Source organism: Scedosporium apiospermum (assembly GCF_000732125.1).
Source record: "Scedosporium apiospermum strain IHEM 14462 chromosome Unknown SEQ_SAPIO_0110, whole genome shotgun sequence".
In the NCBI taxonomy this organism is placed as follows: Eukaryota; Fungi; Ascomycota; class Sordariomycetes; order Microascales; family Microascaceae; genus Scedosporium; species Scedosporium apiospermum.
The window spans coordinates 777,723-799,887 of record NW_015971811.1 but is presented as its reverse complement, the minus strand read 5'-3'; the positions used below and the strand labels follow the sequence as shown (position 1 = coordinate 799,887).

The following is a 22,165-nucleotide window of genomic DNA, read 5'->3' as shown; positions in this document are numbered from 1 at the left end:
TTGACACTGGGCCTCAAGCGACGTCCACGAGAGAAAACTTCTAGAAGAGCGGCACACAAACGCTTCAGTTCTTCGGGCGGAAACAGCAGGGTGGCGAGAATGGCGAGAATTGATTGATATTTTGGGCAGCAGGGTTGCAGTGTGTCGAGGGTGACGAGTCTTGCCAGGCCTTGACGCATGCAACTCTGCAGCGACGAAATTTCCGATCCAAATGGTTGGGTTACTGCCAGGCTATTGATCCCTCGGTCCCTCGGTTATCAAGAAAGACCCCTCATTCCCAAAATAAAATAACCTCCCGCCCGCTACGGAGAAGGGTTCTTGACAGCGCACCAGGATCACAAAGAGACAGACGATGAGCTCACCGCAGTTATTTTTGATGCCCTTCGTTATGGGTGGACTCCGCTAAAACACGGGAAGACTACTGTCAAAAAATCGTCGGGACAGGGATCAGGTCCAGCTCAAGAGTTTGAATTCTTGGGATTTTGGATTTCTAGAACCCCGGGACACCAGTGCTTCCTCCGTTTACAGGGACAAGGTCGCTTGGTACAGCACGTGGGATTGGCAGAGGCATTCGAATCACAACGCTCATTGGAGCTGTTCTGGAGACATCGACGCGCCGCTCCACGTCACTAGATACGGTATCGGTATAGGTCGAATACCGGGTTCAATTGACGCCATAGTCTTAGCAGCAACGCCAAAGCAAGGCACTGGCGGTGTTTGTCGTTGAAGTTCACAAATATATTCATTATAGATAGTCAATCCACTCGACCTCGGGCATGCTAACACAAAGCGCGATTGAATTCCGTCCTAACCAGTGTCCCGAAGCACAGCGGCGGACGAAATGGGTCTTCGCGAATGGGGTAGGCGTGGGGGTGTATTAAATCTGGCAGTCTTCCTGGTCGTTCGGAGGGGACGGCGTCCCTGACCGAGATGGCGATATTAATTGCTGGCATATCGAAGAAGCAACTCCCTTCAGCTAGTGTTTGGTTTTTACTGCATTTGCTGAAAACTAATACGAAGGCCTCTCTGGAGATCAATGATGCACTATTTATCTGGGCCCCTTCAAAAGTATATATGACTCGAGCGCAACGGACTAGCCTGGCATCGGTTGCTTTCACCGCCCCTCTTCCGCATCCCCGTTGACGTGGCTTTCTCAAATCTTCGTGTCCGGAGTTCGATACCTTCGACAGATAAGCTAGCGCAGCTGTCCAGCAGGAAATATCAAAAGCTAGGGGTGCATTTCAGCCACATTGACCGTCAACGTCTCTTCGGTGCCGTTATCCACACAGCTCATTGGCCTAATCTAGCTATCCGTGCAGCCCTCGGGATTTTCAGCTCAGGGACTAGTGATCAGGCTGCTTGGTGGCGCATCTTGGGAGCAACGTTCGGGAGGCATTATCTGAAGTTGCTGCGTCCGAGTGCTTGAGCCAGGCATTTTCACCCGTGGCGGACAGGTGGTTGGTTTTATTTGTCGGTGTCTCTCTCCTCTCCTTATCAGCCGTCGTCGCTGAGACAGGGGTGCTGAGCCAGGTGTCTCGTATTTCTTTGGTAACGGTCCACCTCAGTAATAGCTCATCATTCACTACTTTGCTCCTCTTTCTGGCTGATATTCACACCGCATTCCGATATTTCCTTTTGCTTTTTTTTCTTCATCTCTCCGTCACCTCCGCTGTCATTTAAATATGTTCAATTTGACTCCGCCTTGCGATTGATGTCGCTCTGTCTGCTTGCGGCCTCCCTAGTATAGGGCCCCGACTGGAACTGCCTCAGTCAAGTTTCCTGGTGTCCTTTATGAGTTCGTCTGACAGATATAAGTGCCATTGAGACTCAGCTTACTTCCTTTCGAAAAAGACGGCTTCGATCCATTTTTTTCCATTTACCGCCCAACAAAACAGCGGAACAGTTCGAAGTTGACACCAGGGCCGAAATCATGTCCATCTTCTCTCTGATCAGGAAGGGGAGGCAGCAGGCAAAGGAGGCTTCCAAGAAGCAAGGCACGAAACAGGGCACCGAACCGGCCAAAGTACCCTATAAACATATACCCACGCACGCTGCCATCGATGCACTCGCAGGAGCCCCGGCATCGTACAAGGCGGAAGATCGGAAACGAATCTTGGAGGAGAACAGGAGGCGGAGCTCTTTGATGTCTTCCGGTGTGCCTAGGGTGTCGAGCAGTCTCTCGAATGTCATGTACCCAGATGCCCACGCCAATCCCATGGTATATACGCCGAGATCGTACAGTTACGTCGCGTCATCATATCAGGGCGGAAGCTCCGAGGCCATTTTACAAGCAACGATTAATGGCTATAGCACGCCCCCATTCTTAGGGGCACCGTCCGTCAAAGGAAAGGAGATTGAGAGAATACTCGGGGAGCGCCGGCCACGGAATGGTAGCTTTCTTTTTCCTCCCCGTTCTCTAGAGAACTTTGGACTAATATTGGGAACGCGTAGGGAATAGATCAAGGGCTCCCTCGAGTTCCGGGAACTCGACGTACTCCCAAGACGGTCTGGAGATGAAAGTTGTCCGACGTCCGAGGCGTGACCCCTTATCTCCCGTTGTGTCCGACACATCGCCGCCTTTGCCATCAAAGCAAGGTCAACAACGACGTGATCCTAGGCGGCGTAGCCCATCGGACAAACCGACTCCTTCGGCACCACCGGTCACCACGTCGGTGCAGGTAACCACGTACCGGACACCCGTGGCCGATAGTTCATCCTCTCCTAGCAAGGGGCCAAGCTCAACTGTGCCTCCCCGGAGAACTGGACTACGGCGGATCCGTCAACTCTTCCATTAGAATTGCCATACACCGCAATGAAGTTCCCTGGCTCAGCGACATTTCCCATGCAAACACTCGCAAAACGCCGCCAATTTGGGTGTCTGGAACGGGTAGAAGCGAATATTTAGGAATCACTCTCGGGAGAGAAAACCCTCAGAGAAGGCCAAGTTCCAGCCTTCTCTGGCAAAGCCTAGCAAGAAACGGAACTAGACTACTGAACTCACCAGGCTCTGGACGAAATGGCTCTCCAAGGTTAATTTCGCTGAGTTGAATGGGGAAACTGTAAGACACCGTCTTCCTGGTGACTGACTGGCCTTGGAAACCATTCTTCGACAACCTCTTGAACTCGGGCTCTGCGCCGAGTTCTGTAGATTTTTTCCCGGTGCTAACATTGATGCTATCCGGAGCCACTGGGGCGTATAGGCTTGGTCAGGGGAGGTAGAGAGCCGGCCAAAGAGTAACGGAGGAAGTTCATCGGGAGGATTGATTGATGGGCAAGATTGCGAGGAATATCAACTCGGACGATAGCAGCTTGATGGGCGAGCTTCTTTTTTTGTCTACAACGTCAGCTCAATGACCAGTGTTTCAGCCTATCAGTAGTGTTGGCGGAGTGTGTCATGTTTCTGATGTAAACCACATGTCGGTTTCAGTCATTTTTTCCTTAATTATTTTGTCAGGGCGCGAGCTGTGAGAGAGGATGAAGATGCTGAAGGTCCTGAAGACTGGATGGAGGCTCGGTCGGTTCTTCTTGGGTCCGGCACAAGGTTCAGTTGACGGCGCTCTCAAATGCCCCTGGACTGCAGGCAAATTGAGGTCTGGGGATGACGTGGAGCCCCGCTAAAAATTGGCAGGGGCAATAATAAGCAGAAATCAATTGGAAGGAACAAGCCGTTTTTGACATGTGGTCTTAACCCAAGGTCGCGACTGCTCTACGCAGTAGTCGACCGCGCCATGCAAGACCTTGACTCTCATCTGCACCTGCCCTTCCACTTTTTGTAGTGTATTTTGCTTTGTGTGGAATGGCGTAAATCTTCGAGGCTCGATGACTTGAGGGGCCGAAGAATCGTCTTCCTCTTCCAGACTCGTCAATTGCCATACTTCTGCCAAATCTGCGACAGGCTGAGGCTTAGGGTTGCTGTTTCAAGCTAAGACCGGTTGGCGACTTTACGAGGTCCCTCTTCCTCTCATTCATTGCGAAACTGAATTTCGACAGCCTCTTCACCACTCCGAACACCACCCTCTCTCCCCTGCCCCAATGCCAGAATTTCTAAAGGAGCCAATATGTTGTCCTTAGTTTACGCATTCTTGGGGCTTCCGTGGTTTGTGCATCTCAGCATCCTCCTCGCAGCTGTGCCACTAGCACTTGTTACTGTATGTATCTATGCCCCTTTGTTTCCATAATGCGACCTATCTTGGATGAATGGGGAAGATGAAAGCAAGCGCAGGCGCATGCGTAGAAGAAAAGGAAAAGAAAAACAAAGAGGATCAATTTCAATTATCTCAGTGGCGCATCGCAGCGACCCGTCCGACCTTGACTTCTGACTCGGCTCCTAGGCCTACCTTGCCCTCCACTACATCGCGCCCAAGCCACGAGCTCCCTACCCCTCCGAAAAGACATACCAAACGACGAGACCCGATGGCACGACCGTCTCTCACCAGCTCCCCTGCTGGTACGACAACTGGCTCGCCGAGCGCAAGCTTTCCGAGAGCGAGCAGCCCGAGCTAGGCAAGTTCCACATCCCCGACGCAGGCCGCATCGAGGACCCCACCGTCCTCGTCAGCGTCGTCGTACCCGCCTACAACGAACAGGATCGGATATCCGCAGCCCTCGAGGAGGCCGTCGAATACCTCGACAACACGTTCGGCCGACCTGGCGACAAGACCGCTGCCCAGAAGGCTTCTACATTCTCGGGGGTTAAGAAGAGGTTGGCGCGGGGAGGAGGACCTCTGCCACCCGTATCGGGCTATGAGATTATTGTCGTGAGCGACGGGAGCAGGGATCGCACCGTTGATGTGGTGCTAGAGTTTTCGCGCAAGCATAAGCTTGACGATGTGCTACGTGTGGTGACCCTCGAGAAGAATCGGGGCAAGGGTGGGGCTGTTACGCATGGTTTTAGGCATGTACGGGGAGAATACGTCTTATTTGCCGATGCCGATGGCGCATCCAAGTTTAGCGATCTCGGCAGGCTGATTGAGGGCTGCGAGGAGGTTGCGGATGGCTCTCATCGTGGAGTGGCCGTCGGCAGCAGGTCGCACCTTGTTGGTAGCGACGCAGTGGTCAAGGTTTGTAACCGCCGTCGGAATCCTAATCCATCCTGAGTTGCTTGATCGATATTTACTAATTCTTACGTATCTACTTGTATAGCGCTCCGCTCTCCGCAACTTTCTCATGCGCGGCTTCCATTTCATCCTCATGATCCTCACACCTCCCGCCACCTCCCGCATCAAGGACACCCAATGCGGCTTCAAGCTCTTCTCACGCGCCTCGCTCCCCCACATAGTCCCCTACATGCACGCCGAGGGATGGATCTTCGACGTCGAGATGCTCATGCTCGCCGAGTCGGCCCCCGCCACGCCCGTCCTCGGTTCCGACGGTAGTGTTATCGGCACCACCGCCGGCATCAAGGTTGCGGAAGTACCCATTGCCTGGCACGAGGTGGACGGTTCGAAGATGAGCCTTGCGAGGGATAGCATTGCGATGGCGTTGGGATTGGCGGTTTTGAGGGCGAGTTGGATGATGGGTGTGTATAGGCGGAGGATGACGTGAAAAGGGGGCGGTACTAGATCTCCTTTGCTTTTGTCTCCTTGTCGTGGATCACACTATGCATCTGGTGGGTGGTTTGTACATTCGACGGTTAGAATAAAAAGAAAAAAAGGAACATATGCAGCGACGCAAATGAATAAACATGGTCCCCGAGGACCAAGACGATCTGGATCACCGGTACATATGTAGAAGTACGTGCCCAATCGATGATGGTCAATTAGTATTATGAAGGGGTTTCTCTCTCTAACTACCCAACTTCTTTCCCCAATCCATAATTTACCCTTATTAAATTTTCTTTGTGTCTAAGAATCGATCAAGCGTCACAAGGAGAGTCGTGAGCCCCCATAACCCCAAAAAGTACAAAAAAAACAAAACGATGAACAAGAAGGAGCGGGAAAAAACGGGTTTTCTTCAAGGCTCACGACACCCCGAGACTCCAAAACTCCCCCAAAGAATCTTTGTTTTGCTTTCTTTTCTTTTTCTCCTCCTTCTCCTCTTCATACAATGGACATTAAACATTCTAGCTAGCCTCCCTCCATAGCACAGGCAGAAACACCGTACAAGCCTTGAACAGAATCAAACCCGACTGCACCACAGCAACAGGCAGCATCAGCGGCGCAAAGATACCCGCCCTGGAGAGACTCCTCTTGAAGTTCATCCAGATGCCGACGAAAGCAACGGAGAAGAAGTGATAAGCCAGCACGGCAGGGTTGTGGATGACACCACCGAGAAGACCCGAGGGATCCTCGGTGATTCCGCGCTGGAAGTATTCGAAGCAGCCGCGGCGCAGGGCGTCGAGCTGCGCGTCGTCGGCGGCGAAGAGGTTATAAAGGGCTTGGGCGAGGACGTTGATGATGGAGGTGAGGCGCTTGCGTTGCCAGTAGAGGGTGTTCATGGCCTTCTGCACGGCGACGGTATCTCCCAGCGAGGGGGTCTTCTCGGGGGATAGCAGGTCAGCGAGAATGACGACATCGTTGAAGGCGACGGTCATGCCGCCTCCCGTGAGGGGGTGGCGCATGTTCATGGCGTCGCCGAGGACGATCATGCCGTTGGCCTGCTGCTTGGTGGGCGGCAGCCACGAGTTGGGCATGCTCTTGGGAAGCTTGCCGTCCTCGAGGGCCTTGAGCATGCAAGGGCGGAGTTGCTCAGGCACGGCGGGGATGACTACGTTTTTGATGTAGCCTCGGACGCCGCCGGCCGCGGGGGAGGCGGCGGGGAGGTTCTCGGGCAGGTCGATGAGGGCGCGGGTCTCATGGGTGCCGATTTGGTATAGGAGGACGGGGAAGGTGTCGCCGATGATGACGTGGCCATGGGCTGGCGCGGGAAGCGGGCAGTCGATGAGCTCGAGGGCGTAGAACTTGCTCTTGATGACTGGGGCGGAACCTAGGTGCTCTGCCCTGAACTTGGACGCGTATCCGTCGGCGATGATGGTCAGCTGTCCAAAGAAGTAATCCTTCTCCTTCACCCCCGTCTCCTTGTTGCGCGTCAGCGCCTCCACGCCAAGAATCTTATCCATCTCGTCACCCCTAATGGGTTTTGTCGCCTCCGTCTCGACAACGGTGATGTTCTCCTCCTTAAGACACGCCTCCCTCAACTTCATGATAAACCTTCCATGATGGAAGCCCACACCCTGCGGCCTCCTGCCATCGGCTCTACCTGTCTTCTCGTAGACGACATTTCCCTCGTCATCCAACTTGGGGTATTCGAAAGTGCACGGCGTGCCCTCGTATATGACGCTATATCCCACGCAGGGCATCGCATCGATGCCCTCGAGGCACCCTTCCAGTCCAAGCTTCTTCAACGCCGCAACGCCGCCGGGCTGCAGCAGCTCACCGACGATGCGGTCAGGCTCGTGCATCCACCTCTCGAGGAGGAGGACGCTGCGGCCCTGGCGGGCGAGGGCGAAGGCAATGGCGCATCCGAAGACGCCTGCGCCGACGATGACGACTTCGGCTTCATGGTATTTCTCCCGGCGCCGAAGCTCGGGCGTGGCCACTGCGGGCATTGTGGTCGTTTGGCTCATCGAGAGGGCTGTTTTTGAGAAAAAAAGGGTGGTGTGTCGAGGAAAATAGTGAGGTTCGGTGACCGACGTCGCGAAAGAGGAAAAGGACGCCGAGGGCGATAAGATATGGAGGAAGTCGACGGAGAAGGGGGTAAAGCCTCCCTCGTGGCTTGGACTATATATATTAGTGAGGGCTTAAATTGGGGGAATAGAGCAGAAGGCAGATGAGAAGCAGAAAAAAAAAAGGGGTCCGTGAGGAAAGCTGTTCGGTGTGAAGCAGACGACGATTGAGTTTTGTAGCACTCCGAAATCTAGCCAGCAGAAGCAGGGACACGAACAGGGAGTGGAGTGATGTGCCCCCTTCCACAAGTTCCCTTCATAGGCCAACGCTGTCACATTCGGATCGTCGAGCCGGGGAAAATTCGCGAGCAAGAAAAGCCAAAAAAGAGCCAAAGACAGGAAATGCGCTGGCCCAGGCACCCGTTTTGCCAACAGATTTTCGTGGTACGTTATCGTCCGGGGTTCAGGTAGGTACCTCCCCAATAGGAAAACAGGCTCAGCGGTACGCAGGCGCTGCTGTTGGCGGAAGTACCCGAAGTCGCGGCGGTTCTAAGATTGCAGCAGCCCATCCCGCCGTTAAATCGTGCCACTGGCCTGGAATCCTCGACTGAGTGGTGCTGACCGCCTAAAACTTCTGGTTGGGATTTTCTCTTTTACTTTTTTTTCTTCTCGATCCGCGTCTTGTTAATCGTGAATCGTCTTCCAATGGATGCATCAATCGATGCCTCTACGTCAATTCTCCTCCGCTCTAGACCCCAATTGACCCCTGCCGGCTCCTGCCCTCCGCTCTCCGCCCATGCTCCTTCCCCCCCTTCTCCTCACAAGCCGTTTCTATCCCCTGTGGGTCAATTGAGTTGGAATTGGCCAGTACGAAGGACGCCATTATTATCACATGCTTCACGTTCGCAATACTTTTTGGAAGGTCCTGATGGCAGAATTGAGAATTCGTAACGATTACATGTTCGTCCTCGAACTCGTCCCACATAGCAAAGATCAAATCCGATTGAGCATGTGAAAACTCCACAATGGGTCTAGGCTTCAATTAGAGCTCAAGGCAGCAGCAATTGACATTGACGTGATATTGAATTGATCTCTCTGATTGGCGAATACTTGTTATGTAGTTTAGTCTCTGTAGTCCCTCACGACATCTGATCTAGTGTGATCTGCAGAGATGTCCTGAGGATGTCTGTCTAGTTTACTAAGTACATCCATCCGCCTCAGTACTCGAGTATAGTGCAATAATCTCAATGCATCCCTTGACCATGGAACAAAGGAACCGTAAAACAACAAGAAACGGGAAGGGGAAAGGGAAGAAAAAAAAAGTTATGTACAGTCCAAATGCCAGTAGTAATCCTGCCATCTCTCCGCCCTGCCTCGTGCGATAACCAATTCTAGGCTCTTTTTAGATTACACCCCAATCTCTATTTCGGGTTTTCGGTCTTCAACACTTCATCGTAAATGTCGAAGAGCCACCGTGCTCCGCCCTGTTCCGGTCTGCTATCCCCACCACTAACCTCGTGACCCTTGCCTTGACTCCTCTTATCCCGATTTCCGTTTTTGTCAACAACATGTCCCGGTGTCAGCACGGCGAAAGCCTGCTTCTTCATCCCCGCCCTAAGCTGCCGATGCACCCCCGACCTAGTCTTCAACACGTTCTGGTAAGCAATCTCGATGTATCCGAGAGCATCCTCGTGTCGTCTCCTATCCTCTTCCGTCGTAGCCTGTTCCGCCCACCGTCGGATCGATAACCTCGCCTCTTTTAGGACTTGCTTGCAAATTGGGTGTCCCTGGTACGGCCTCCACGGCAGTGCCTCTAGTAATCTTTGGAGGAGCTCGTAGTCCTTGGTACGTGCCGCCACCGTGAGGAGACTGGCAAAATTGTACACCACGTACAGCGCATCACCGCCCCAGTACTCGCTGGCGAGCTGTAGGCACAGCTCCCTCGTTTCATTCAACTCCCATGCCCGTAGACATACGCGAATGGCTCGGTTGTAGACCAGCTCCGACGGTGGGTTGTAGAAAGGCCGAACAGTCTCAAGAAGGCTCTGCATAGAACGGTAAGCGTGGCCTTTTGCCTTCTGCTCACGCACCGCCACTTGTTCGTCCCCGATAGCGTCGAATCTCGCCAAAAGCAGCGTTTGAACAATCGGCGCTACGTCCAAAGACCGTCCGTGGGCTTGTTCGAGAAGTTGTAGAGCTTTTGTGCTATGGACACCCTCCAGCTCCACTGCCGCCTCCACCGCCAACCGAAGACAAGGGTCTGACATGGTCATTCCCTCATTCAGGCCATTAGAGTAGGCGTCTAGAACCTGATTCCACTGGTAGCGCTTCGCGGCCTCGTCCATCCGGCCGAATACGCGATACTGCGTCTCGTCTTGCTGTTGTAATAACATCCGAACGGGCCGTCGTAGATCTTCCTTCAACTTCGAGATAGAAGCGTTTTGTTTTGGTACTCCCGCCCCTTGTTGAAGGTCTTTGGCGCAGTCCTCCGTCTCCCATTCCTTCATCAGCGTCCTTCCCAAGTGGGATTCGTGAATAGGTACTCCAGCTTTGTCGGCCCGGGAAATCCATTGGTCCAGAGCACCTCCCTCTCCTTGCCGTCGGTAAAGCTTGGCAACATTGACGACAAGAATCTTCGAGGTCATATGTCGTCCGAATTGTAGGTGGGATGTCGCTAGGAAGGATTGTATGTCTCGTCCGGCGTCTTCATGACGAAATATGTCTGCTAGCAGCCCGAGCAGGGTAGCCTTTTCCTCTGGCGAGCCTTTCCTGTACTGGTCCCAGAACATAAATACTGCAAGCCTGAAGCGTCGACCAGATCTTCTTTGGGATGGGTTGACTGATGAGGGGGAGAGGAGACCTCGGAGCACAAATTTGGCATCAGTTCCCGCCAAGTCTCGATTATCGATCGAGGGATGGTGGCATAGTGTATCAAGAACTCGCTGTGCTCCATCGAGATCGTCTTGTAGGCGGAAATCGCAAAGGAGTGATCTCGCTCGCTCCAGGGCCTCCTCGGGTATTTTTGGTAACTGTGACCAGCCTTCATGGTCGCGCTGGAACTGCACAGCCTCCCTTGTAGGTTTCTTCGCAGGATAATTCGCCGCAACAACAAATGCCTGCGCCTCGCCTATGGGGAAATGCATCTCCCTAAACGAGCTCTCAATGCCTAGGCCCTGAGATGTTCGACTAGGCCTCCTCCTCTGCGTGGATGGTTGTGATATCGTCCTCACCTCCTCCTCCTCGTCAACTCCTACTTTGGTGGTAAATCCTTGCAGCCCAAGATCCACAGCCGCCATATTGGTTTCCACCCGCGACAGCTCTGCATGTGTGTGCTCCAGCTGAGCCATCGCCGCAACCGCTCCGCCGGGGTTATAACATCGCTGCGACTTTATCAGCTTCCCATTGTCAACGACCTTCCGCGCGAGCTCGAGGCGCTTCAGGCGCTCCTCCGATATCAGTATGAGCGAACAGGACGTGCCCAGAGCCAGGCCACGGATGGCGTGGATGGCTGTCCGCGGGCTAATTGAGAGTTTCGTCATTCCGAGCCCATGCTGGTAAAACTCGAAGGGCGATTCGAAGGGGTCGGCAAAGTGCCCGACGGAGGGGGTAGAGGGTTGGTTCGTAGGCTGGCGAAGATGCGGAAATATCTCTCTGCTACATCAATAGCTCGTATATTATCGATTAACTGACTTCGAACGTTCGAAATTGGGGATCGTGGGCTGGCGTCGCGAAAGAGACTGTCATGAACAAGGTCTTCAATTGAAGGAAAAACGTCTGCTCACGCTTTCGGGAATGAGTGGGCTGATGTTGCCGCTGCGGCACAGACCACCCCGGATTACCTAAGCCGCAACGTCCTCCATTGTCATGCCGCGGAAAAGCTGAGAGTCAATTCAGAAAATAGAAAATGCAGAAAGAACCTCAAGCCTGGATTGGGTATTATCGCTGCAGGCTCTCGTCTCTAGAATTCACTAATTGAAACCAAAACGACAAACTTTTATATTCCCTTGTCTTATACAATACAAAACCAGAGTCATTGCAGTCATCAACATCTCCACATTATCCAACCCGTGAAGTCCTGCTTCCCTCTCAAATCAGCTTAAACGCGTCATCGTCACCACTGTGCTGAACCATATTGTAAAAGTGGCCGTGGGCGTTATAGAGGTCATGAGGAGATCCGATCCTGTTTTCCTCATTAGTATTTGTCTTTCTTCTTCGTCTGGGTTATGCGAACGATGAACGGTTCATGCGGCGGATACTCACTCTAATATCCTCCCATCGCCCATGACCACTACCCTGTCATAATCGAGGATGGTCCGCAAGCGATGAGCAATAGTGACAAGCGTTCGGTCCTCATCACCCTCCTCCACCTCCCGGCTAAGGACATCTTGGATCACTTTGTCCGTTTCATGATCCATATTGGCTGTTGCCTCATCCAGGAGCATAAGCTTGCTCTTCCGCACAAGCGCCCGGCCGAGCGAGAGCACCTGGCGCTGGCCGTGAGAGAAGTTCTCCCCCTTGGCAGATACCAGGGCTGTTAGGGATAGACCTTGAGGTGACCAGGTTGGGGTGCTTTGCCCTGAATCGTCGTCTGGTCCATCAGCGTCGCCCCCATCGTGCGAGGAGTGACGATATTGGAAAGATGCGACGGATTTAGTCGAATCGATAACCCTCTGGAGAGTTTCTTCCGAAACGAGGCCGCTTGGATCTAGATTAGACTCGACCGTACCGCCGAATAAGACCGGTTCCTGCGGGATAATTGTCAAGGCTTCACGAAGCCTCCGTCTAGGTACCTTTGTTATATCTACCCCATCATAAAGAATCGTCCCAGATGCAATATAGGTGAACCTCAATAGCGACAAGACCAACTGTTGCCATATAATTAGCCCACAACTCGGCACCGTGGAGAGAGTCATGTCTAGTTTTCTACTACTCACCGTACTCTTTCCAGAGCCGGTTCGTCCGACAATTGCCACTCGCTCACCAGAGCGTAGCTTCAAGTTGATGTCGGAGAGGATATCCGGGCCCTCCGGATCATACCGAATCGTAACGTTTCGGAATTCAATCTCACCCTTACTCGGCCAATCGTGAGGAATGACGGGGCCACTTTCGCTTTCTGGAGCGCCCTCCTCGGGAAGCGGATCGTCGGAAGCGTCCTCAGCCTTCACTTCTAAGTACTCTTGTAAACGATCAAACTTTTATGATTATAAACGTTAGCGGGAGTTTTTACTTGGCTAAGGAGGATGAAAGAGAAAAATCCGCTATTTGCACTTACACTCTGCAATTCAACTTCTAGATCATTGGTTGACCGAACCAGGAGAAGGATCGTGTGACTGAGTCCGGTAGCATTCACCAGAGAGAACCCGATAAGCCCAGAACTGGTAGTATCCGCCTTTGCCAAGGCAAGGACGGCGGCTCCGAGTGACACCAATGATGTGACCAAGTCGATTCTGACGCCCACCCAGCGATTCGCGTTGTATAATGATTCTGCGGCCGTCGACCATAGCAGCAGTCGCTCCACAAGAATCTTGCCAAACTTCGAGGGCAGGTTTTCGCGCGCTCGGATAACAGCCAACCCAGTAAGGGTATCAGAAAACTGAGAAAACACGGGCGATTGCGTCGAGGAGTCGAGTCTGCGGAGAATGACACCTGTGCGCGTATACATCTCGCCGACAACAATGCCGATGAGACATGTGGCCGCAGATGGTACAATGAATACCGGTAAAACTGAACCGATAGATGCGAGACGGTAAACGAGGGTTACGCCCTGCCACAAGACCATGTTTGCCAAGTATGGGAGTTGGTTATCAAGAGATGCAATGTCACGCGAAAAGCGATTGACTACCCGGCCGACGGGTATGTCTGTGTACCAAGATAGTGGCGCTCCCAGGACTGCCTGGACGAGCTTTTGGTGTATTGTGCGAGCGGCGATCCATCCACCGAACTTGCTCATGATCAGAGGCGCGTTTGACAGAACCGTTTCGCCCATTATGATCGCCGCATAGACACCAAGATAATAGCCGGCGTTGATAACTTCCCCCTTCTCGTACGCCCCCGTCCATATAGCGATCCAGAGATTACCCAACGGAACAGTGGCGGCTCCGAGTATTATAACCACTATGCAAGCAGACACAAAGAACGGACTTCCCCAATAGGCGATGTATTGGCGATCTGTCGTGAATTATCAGCATCGGAAAGAGAAACAGAAGAGAAGGAATTTTTCTTGTTGCTGCAGGAGGGGAATGTGAGTATGTTGTTGACTTACATATCATCCGGGCGGCGGGACGGGCCTCCATCTCGGCATCAACGACGTCCGCACTTTTCCCGTTGCCGACTGCCGGCGCGATCGTCTCCCCGCTCAGGTTGCTACTGTCAGGAGCGTTAAGACCCTCATCTGTGGCCAAAGCCATCTCCACCGAAACTGGCTTTCGAACGACTCCGATATGCTGCTCAATGGAGAGGACCGAGCCATTCTCCAGGATTATCTCGAGGTCGGACTGCGCGGCGATCCAGGGAACTTGAGTAACTAGGACTACCGTACGACCATTAAGGAGATCACTACAGAAACAAAGTTCCCAAATCCCCGCGGCTGTCTTGGCATCTAAAGCGGAGAAAATATCGTCAAGCAGGAGAACCGATGCCTTGGAATAGAGTGCTCTCGCGAGAGAGACTCGCGCTCTCTGGCCACCCGAGAGCGAAGTCCCATTCTCGCCGGCGATAGTCTGATCGCCTGCGGGGAGTTGGTCAAAGTCCGGCTCCAAGCAGCAACATTCGACAACTTTCCGGTACCGAACTTTTTCGAAGGCCTCCTCCAGCACGATGTTGTTTTGGATTGTGTCATTCTGAAGCCATGCAGTCTGGGGAGTATAACCAACGTCGGCAGGCCGTGTAACCTGCCCGGCTTCCTTGATTGTCTCGCCGAGAAGAGAGAGTAGCAAACTTGTCTTGCCGCTGCCGCTCTGGCCCGTGACAACATTGAGGCCGTTCTCAACGAAATCAATGGTAATGTTTTTGAGCTTGAAGACTGCCGTACTACTCGAAATGAACGTTCCACCCTGCACTCGCAGGGGACCGGAAGGATATTTCTGTAGAGGCTGGCAGCGGTCGTAATGCGAATCAAGTCGCTTGAAGGCAACAATGGCAGCCGTTATGTTCTTGGATAGAAACGACGCCATATTAAGTCTGCTCCGAAGGTTCTTCACCAGGGCCACGGTTGTGAATGCCACCGAAGACGTGAGCGGCTGCTTCTGGACCAGAATGCGTATACAGAACACAGCGAGCAGGGCCGCATAAGGGAACGAGCTATTGACGATATTGATCGCCGTGTTGAGGATAACGTATTTCCAAAGATAGATCTGCTCAACATTACGGGCCGCCTGTATCTTGTCGGTAGCGAACCTCTCCCAGGCAAAGTATTTGACGGCTCTTATTAAGGATAAATACTCGGAAATGAGCGAGATTCGCGAGTCTTGGGCATCTCGTATCTTAAATTGGGCCTTCATCATGGCTTGCGCGGTATATACGCTGACGACCGTAGACGTCACGAGGATAAAGGCAGCAACGAAGGCAGGCCACCCCACGACCCCGTACAGGGCGATGATGGCGATGGTGGCGTTGAGAGGAGTGGCTATGCAGACGAGAATCACATCTCGGGCCTTGAAAATAGCATCAATGTCACTGGAGATCATGTTTGCTAGGCGCCCGGTAGCGGTGCCGATCTGCTTCTTCTTGTTCTTGTTCTTTTTCTTCTTCGAGGGCTGGGCTGACTGATTCTGCTCTTCCTCGAGCTCCATAGACTCCATAAGCCTATGGTAAAGCTCTTGCGTCAAGGCGGACTTGATGCGAATGATGAGGCGGGTAGAGGTAAAAATGTACTGCTGCCAGGTGATCGATCGAGCCGTCGGCCCAAGGAATATGAGCGCCAACCAGACCCAGGGACGGTATACCGCATCCTGGGGGTTATCGATATAGTCAAGAAGCATGTACAGCGTAAAAGGAGGAACGATTTCAAGGACGAAAGAACTGCATGCCCACGTGGTCATGAGCAGCAACTCGCTCTGAGTAAGCTTAATGGTGGTCCAGAATGTATTCTTCCCCCATTGGCGAGCCCGACGGACGCGCTTTAAGAGCAGCGCTGGGTGGTCATACCAGGGAAGGTTTGGGAGTTTCTCTTTCGGCAGACTGCTGGTACAGCCTCTCCAGACTGTTGGAGTGAACCACTCGTACGAGCAGTAATAGCTAAGCCAGCTGCAGGTCTCCTCGGGTGACGGCGGCATGTCGTGCTTCACCTCGGCTATGCCATCGTGGTCAGCGAATGGAGACGGCCATTCCCTGGGAGTTGAAAATGCAATGACCACAGACAAGGCGAGGGCAAGTGAGCCGGCACCAAGGGGCGTACGAGCATTGCACGAGACGGAAGACTGAATACAGGGAAGCCAATGCGTCGATACCAGCAACAGCAGGAGGAAAAAGGAGACAAAGTTGGCTTGATGAAGAGCGATAAATCTCCAGTGAGACCGACAGCTAACTCGTATAAGGCCAAAGACGAGAATGTAAATACCAGCAGCGGCATTAGTCCAGTGCGTCATGCCACGTAGACCGGAGGTTGTCAGGAGGGCGGCGGCAAGAGCCTGGGTGGTCAAAGAACATAGTTCATACGCGAGCGGGGTCTTGATTCGCCGTGATGCCTGGCAGGTGCTCTGATAATAGGCGTGAGGGTTGTTTCGTCTCAGACGAGCTAGGTCTCGGAAGACCGAAATGATAGATACGACAACGATGGTTACTTGAAGATATCCAGAACGAGCGACATCACCGAGATGACGGATCCATTGTAACGTGTCAGAGGGAACTGGTGAGTTCGGAATTAGGCCGTAGCCTGATGTAGGGCCGAGAAGGATATCGCCAATCACAAAAGAACTGATCGCATCGTAACTGAGGAAGGAATTTTGAGGCAGGCCGGAATAGAATTGGTGCCTATCAACTGGCCAGGCAGCGATCGTCTGATTTATATTCATCCTTGCCAAACCTTTGGCAGCTGAGGAGATGGATGTCCTCAGTCTCGGGAACAGAGGATCGAACCGGATGTATTGTATATTGGCCAGAGAGTTCCAAGAGGAAGTGATGAGCGGAAAGGCAGAATAACTTTGGGCACTTCGAGGAAAGGAAAAAAAGAAGGAAGGACAGAACGGTTCTCTCCCAAGGCGAGAAATGCAGGTGGTATGTGCCACAGCAACGAAGCCTTCTATGCGTCTGGGCTCCCTGTATGCACAAGGGTGGTCGGCCGGGTCCGCTGCCTCGCTAATACACCGGTGGCTGCATCCGCGCCCAGGATCATTGGGCGAGGCGGTAAAGGAACCGGAGGTGGTTGGTACGTAGGCACCTTGGAGTGTGCGAGATCAAGGTTGGAAGGCAGATGAGGTGACTCAGAACCCCGCGATGCTGTACGAGGATCTACTTGTACTAAATAAAGGTATATAAAGGTCGAGGATGCTGCGGACGGGATGGCGTGCTGCGGAAGAAACAGGAGCCTAGCCAGAGAGGAGAGAGGATTCAACCTTGGGATTTAAACGGGCATCAGTGAGTCCTCCGGTTGTATAGTCTAGTCCAGGCTGTTGTCGGTAGACAATGCCTTGGGCCTGCACAAGTACAAAAGTGCCGAAACGCAACTGATCCGGGAGTCGGCTGCGCCTTGACAAAGTTCCTAGTCGGTCCCAATTGAGATTATCGGAGAGTCTCGCCGCTCAACGGCTTCGATGTGGGGGGACCAGGTGCCAACCCGCGGATGCCGGTTGACCCGGATTGGCTCTTGTGTGTAGCAGTCGTACACTGCTCGGCGGCCGAGACTACGCTACATCAATGCAACGTACGGGCCGCTTGGGAGTCGATGGATCAAACCGAGAAGTAGGGTAGTGTACGAAGTAGGGTCAATACTAATTATAGTACAACTATCAATCAATTTCTGGCGTATGAATCCCTCAGTCCCTCGAGCGTCTGATAGACCAATTTGATTGCTGCTGCGGTGAAGTGGAGCAGTTTCACCGCTGCAGCAGTGTGGGATAGAACCAGATTTTGACGGTCAAGACATGGACGTTTGATGGCTGACCAAGTCCAGGTCCAGACCCATAGATATTTATGCTGGCCTACTTCGTATTGTCGAATTGTATCGGGCCTCTACCCCACTATGATGTTGTGCCCCTGGACGCTGAGGGACGACATTGAAGTACCTGAGCTGCCACCTGTCAGTGCCGCCCAAGGTTCTGTCAAGGTCCATTAGTGGTGGTAAGAATTGATCAATTGATCGATGCTTAACCTCGTCTGCTTGGTAATAAGACAACACACCTCGCTTCAACTTCAAGTTGTTGCCTAACAATCACAATGAGCCAGAAACCGGATTGCAGAAGGATTTGAATACGAAGTTATCAACGTCCTACAGATCCCCGATATTAGGCAGAAGAGGAGAACCTCTTCTGGAACTGTACCACCCACCCACCCGCTTCTTCGGTTTGCCCCTCAACCATGGATGCCAAAGACGACGAGGGGGACGTGAAGCTCCAGAAGGAGTCGGCCGATCTCATCGCCGAATTTGAACGCACACTGCCGACCTTCCTTTATAAGCCCGATGGCCATGGCGGAACTCGCCTCCGGACCCGTGTGCGGGCGTGGGAGACTTTCAGATTGGATCAATCGGTGAGTGAGAGCTGGATACCTGCCCCCTCTATAGGTTTCGGGGCTGACTTATCGGTGACTGCTTCTTCGTAACGGAATTAGATTCTCTCTCCGTTCCAAGAGCTACCTCAACTTCTGGACCCTCATCTGGCCAAGTTCGTCCACACGCTTTCGGACGCCTATCTCCAGTCGCTCACGTCCCGGGGCCGCACCGGCGCCGTCCTGGTAAACTCTAAACTTTTAGAGCCCGTTCCTCGAGCTGTAGCGAGGTTGCTGTACTCATTTTGTAAGATTCGCGGAGAGAAAGTCATAGTACGCTTCCTTAGCTCCGAGACCAAGTGCCTGGAACACTTGTTATCCGCCCTCGAAGAAGCCGAGCAAATTCCTAGTGATCCCGAGAACCCCAACGGGCTCCTTCAATGGACGTGGCAGGAAAGGTACATCACGCTCCTTTGGCTGTCCCATCTTCTGTTCGCGCCCTTCGATCTCGCCTCCATTTCGTCGGTTGATCTTAATGAGGTTTCTGTGCCGGCCGTCCCTGGCCTGAACTGGCCGCCGAATCTCCCGGGAATCACTCTGAGACTCCTTCCGTTGGCCTTCAAATACCTCTCGTCGCCAGGAAGGGAGCGCGATGCTGCGAAGGCCTTGCTTGTGCGAATCTCTATGCGGTCCGATATGCAAAAGCTGGGTCTCCTGGATGCCTTGGTAAATTGGGCTCTTTGGGTTCTACGACCCACCAATGAACCCCTAACAGAGTCCACGTACCATTTTATCGGCGTGCTTTCTTACCTTGCTGGCATTCTAAGGTCTTCGATGGACACGTCGGATATGGACAAGTACCTCATCCGTATCTTCCATGCCATAAACTCGGTTACGACTGGCGGCAGGGACTGTCCAAATTTTGAGGCGATTAATGGCTCTGCCTTCGCAAGGAAGATCATGATCAAAGTTATGCGCTCGGCTGCAGTGTTGATTCTCCGGCAGGAACCGCAGACGCTCCAGGGAACCGAGTTGGTTGAGGCTTGCATTGGCTCACTGCTTGAAAAGCTGTCTGATAACGATACACCCGTTCGTTTCGCTGCCAGCAAGGCTTTGAGTGTTATCACTTTACGCCTTGATCCGGATATGGCATCTCAAGTTGTTGAAGCTGTTTTGGACTCGTTGAATCGCAGAGTGGTCTGGCTCAAGGATCCGCTGAATCCAGAGGGCAAACTAACTCGTGATCTATCTTCCGTTGATCCGCTAGAGTGGCATGGACTAATGCTGACCTTATCGCACCTACTCTATCGCCGCTCTCCTCCCCCAGACCAACTATCTGACATCGTCCACGCGCTCCTACTAGGTCTCTCGTTTGAACAGAGAAGCACCTCCGGTGGGTCTATTGGAAGTAACGTGCGTGACGCCGCTTGCTTTGGCATCTGGGCCCTCGCTAGGCGGTACACTACGCAAGAGCTGCTCGAAATCCCCATTGAGTCTGTCTTCGCCGCCAAATCTCACCCTGCACATTCAACAATTCTTCAGGTACTTGCAACGGAACTTGCGGTGACAGCGTCTCGCGATTCGGCCGGCAACATTCGACGAGGTTCCTCGGCCGCCCTCCAGGAGCTCATTGGCCGGCATCCAGATACCATCGAAGAGGGCATCGGGCTCGTACAAGTTGTTGATTATCACGCGGTTGCGTTGCGGTCCAGGGCTCTCCACGAAGTTGCCATTCAAGCAACGAATCTATCAAGCCGCTATGGCGAAGCGCTTTTGGGCTCTCTCCTTGGATGGAGAGGTGTGGGCGATGCAGATGCTGCTGCCCGACGCGCTGCTGGTACTTCATTTGGCGCCATTACTTTCCAACTCGCGTCGCTCAATCCCCCCGCTGCGCTTCGACGTTTGGGTGACTCTGTCGACACTCTCCTCCACCACCTAAAGAAGCTTCAGCCACGCCAAGCTGAAGAGCGGCACGGTCTTCTCCTATCACTCGCTTCTGTATTCGACAGGATTCCTGATACCTTGGCACTCCTCTCTGAAAAGAACGCGCTGGATCTAAATGGGCTCCGGGATCTCCTTCGTAAGATGGTAACAAGCATGCTCGACATCCTTGGTATTCTTAAAAGTTCAGCACTTCGCCGCCAAGAGCTGGCTGCGGAAGCTGCAAGCCGGCTAGTTATCTCGTCGATACCAATCTTCCAGGCGGCCATTCTTTCAAGACAGCGGGAATGGAAGGATAATGCAGGAACAAATACCTTATATATTGGTGAATCTCTTGTCGGTAAAGAGATTAACGGAGACCTATTGGACGTTATGACGATCTTCGACTCTGAAGACCTTGCCGAAAGAGAGTCGCAAGCCTTGGTCTCTGCTTTGGGCGACATCATACCGTCATGGCTAGAACTAGTAGACGAAGAATCGGAAGAACTAGTGGACGCAATCCCGAGGGCTGCGCTCGTTTCCCTTGTTCTCTCGCGCCCAAGTGATCGGGCGGAGAAGGTCCGGGAATGGGCAGAGCTTGTGAAGGTGCACTCCTCCAAACTCCACGATGCTACAGGATATTTCCATGCCATCGCGATGGCATATCCCATCTGCTCCGCGACGGGTATGCAGGGGATTGATGCCGCCAACCTGGTTTGCGATTCTTTGTTGCAAAGGTGGGCAACGGAGAAGGATCTCGAAGTGAAGTCGTCTCTCCTGAGCAGCTTGACACAGAGCAACATTCTGCGAAAGGAGCCGCGCCGCTTCCTCGGGTTGCTCATGGAGGGATTAAATGATTATACTGCCACGTCTCGCGGAGACATTGGAGCGTATTTACGCGGCGGTTCCTTGAAAGCCACTAGGACCATGTGGCAGTCCATAGCTCACGCGACCCCTAGTGACCATGAATGGCTCCAAAGGACCGTGTCCGCGCTCTTCCTCAGCGTGCTGCGCCTGGCCGCCGAAAAATTAGACAGGGTCCGAAACGAAGCCCACAAGACGCTGGCCCTTCTTCTGCATCCTGAGTAGGTCTCGTTTCCCGCCCTTGAACTAGCCCTGGAATGAAATCGTCCCAACGTCTTATAACTAACCTCTAAAAGCTATGTGGATACTTTCAAATCATATACCTCATCCTCTTCTAAATACCTGGAGTTCCTGCTACGAATGTCAGAGACCGACTGCCTCTTGCCGCTCATCTCGGACACTGCGAAGGCTGACCAGTCGGCGTGGATGTGTGAGCTGCTAGCGGGTTATGTGACATCCGCAGACACAGGAAACGAGACTCTCGTAATCACGAGCAGGGCGGTACTCTGCGAATTCTGCGAGGAGTCCCAAGAAAAGCTCGACATGGTCTGCAGGGCCCTCATGCGGAATCTAAGGGATCATCAAGGACAGGATCGCCTGCTAACCCCGACGCTCGAGATTGTCTCCTTCCTCCTCAACGTAGGCCTCATGCAGCGATCGGGCGAGGTAGATGCGCGTACTCTCGCGTCCCTGATGCAGAAGTCGGCCTACAAGAGTAGCAATGTGCGGAAGATTGAAACGTGTACCAAGGTCTACGGTGGGATTGCGCGCTTGGAAGAGGAAGATAGGAGTCAGGTGAGGATGAAGCGGGTGGAGGAAGGTATCGTGGAATCGAAGAAGAGATTGGGGGCTATGCTATACCATCCTTGGCCACGGGTACGGACTTATGTTGTTGATGAGTTGTGGAGCATCTTTGCGGAAGAAGAAGATGAGGAGGGTGAGGATGTTTCGTTGGCGGCCGAGTTGAAGGGGATGGACTGGGGAAGAGCGCCGAAGGATGTTGTCAGGAGAGTGGTAGAGAAGCTGGGTATTGAAACTACATAGGCAGAGGGACTTCGCGGGATCCATTTCTGAGGCATACGCCAACGGTCATCATGGTGAGGATGCGACATGCTCATCACGAGTCCTGGATATGCA

The 22,165-nt window shown here is 53.0% G+C and overlaps 4 protein-coding genes and 1 pseudogene across 4 annotated transcripts; 3 read left to right on the top strand and 2 right to left on the bottom strand.

Annotated features, from left to right (window-relative positions):
- Positions 1-1,930: 1,930 nt before the first annotated feature.
- SAPIO_CDS7173 (uncharacterized protein) lies at positions 1,931-2,795 on the top strand (the record flags this gene model as incomplete). The annotated part of the gene is made up of 2 exons (XM_016789081.1): positions 1,931-2,390; positions 2,452-2,795. The coding sequence occupies 2 exons, from the start codon at positions 1,931-1,933 to the stop codon at positions 2,793-2,795; spliced, it is 804 nt and encodes a 267-aa protein (XP_016640908.1).
- A 1,263-nt stretch (positions 2,796-4,058) lies between these two features.
- SAPIO_CDS7172 (Glycosyltransferase family 2 protein) lies at positions 4,059-5,544 on the top strand (the record flags this gene model as incomplete). Its single annotated transcript, XM_016789080.1, has 3 exons — positions 4,059-4,148; positions 4,332-5,060; positions 5,143-5,544. 3 exons carry the CDS (start codon positions 4,059-4,061, stop codon positions 5,542-5,544), a joined length of 1,221 nt encoding a protein of 406 aa, XP_016640907.1.
- Positions 5,545-6,061: 517 nt separating this feature from the next.
- SAPIO_CDS7171 lies at positions 6,062-7,546 on the bottom strand (annotated as a pseudogene; the record flags this gene model as incomplete).
- A 1,478-nt stretch (positions 7,547-9,024) lies between these two features.
- Positions 9,025-16,614, bottom strand: SAPIO_CDS7170 (uncharacterized protein; the record flags this gene model as incomplete). Its single annotated transcript, XM_016789079.1, has 6 exons — positions 9,025-11,229; positions 11,732-11,783; positions 11,864-12,348; positions 12,538-12,795; positions 12,876-13,771; positions 13,866-16,614. The coding sequence occupies 6 exons, from the start codon at positions 16,612-16,614 to the stop codon at positions 9,025-9,027; spliced, it is 6,645 nt and encodes a 2,214-aa protein (XP_016640906.1).
- Positions 16,615-18,115: 1,501 nt separating this feature from the next.
- On the top strand, positions 18,116-22,072 carry SAPIO_CDS7169 (Uncharacterized protein; the record flags this gene model as incomplete). The annotated part of the gene is made up of 4 exons (XM_016789078.1): positions 18,116-18,286; positions 18,368-18,490; positions 18,557-21,249; positions 21,325-22,072. 4 exons carry the CDS (start codon positions 18,116-18,118, stop codon positions 22,070-22,072), a joined length of 3,735 nt encoding a protein of 1,244 aa, XP_016640905.1.
- Positions 22,073-22,165: the final 93 nt, after the last annotated feature.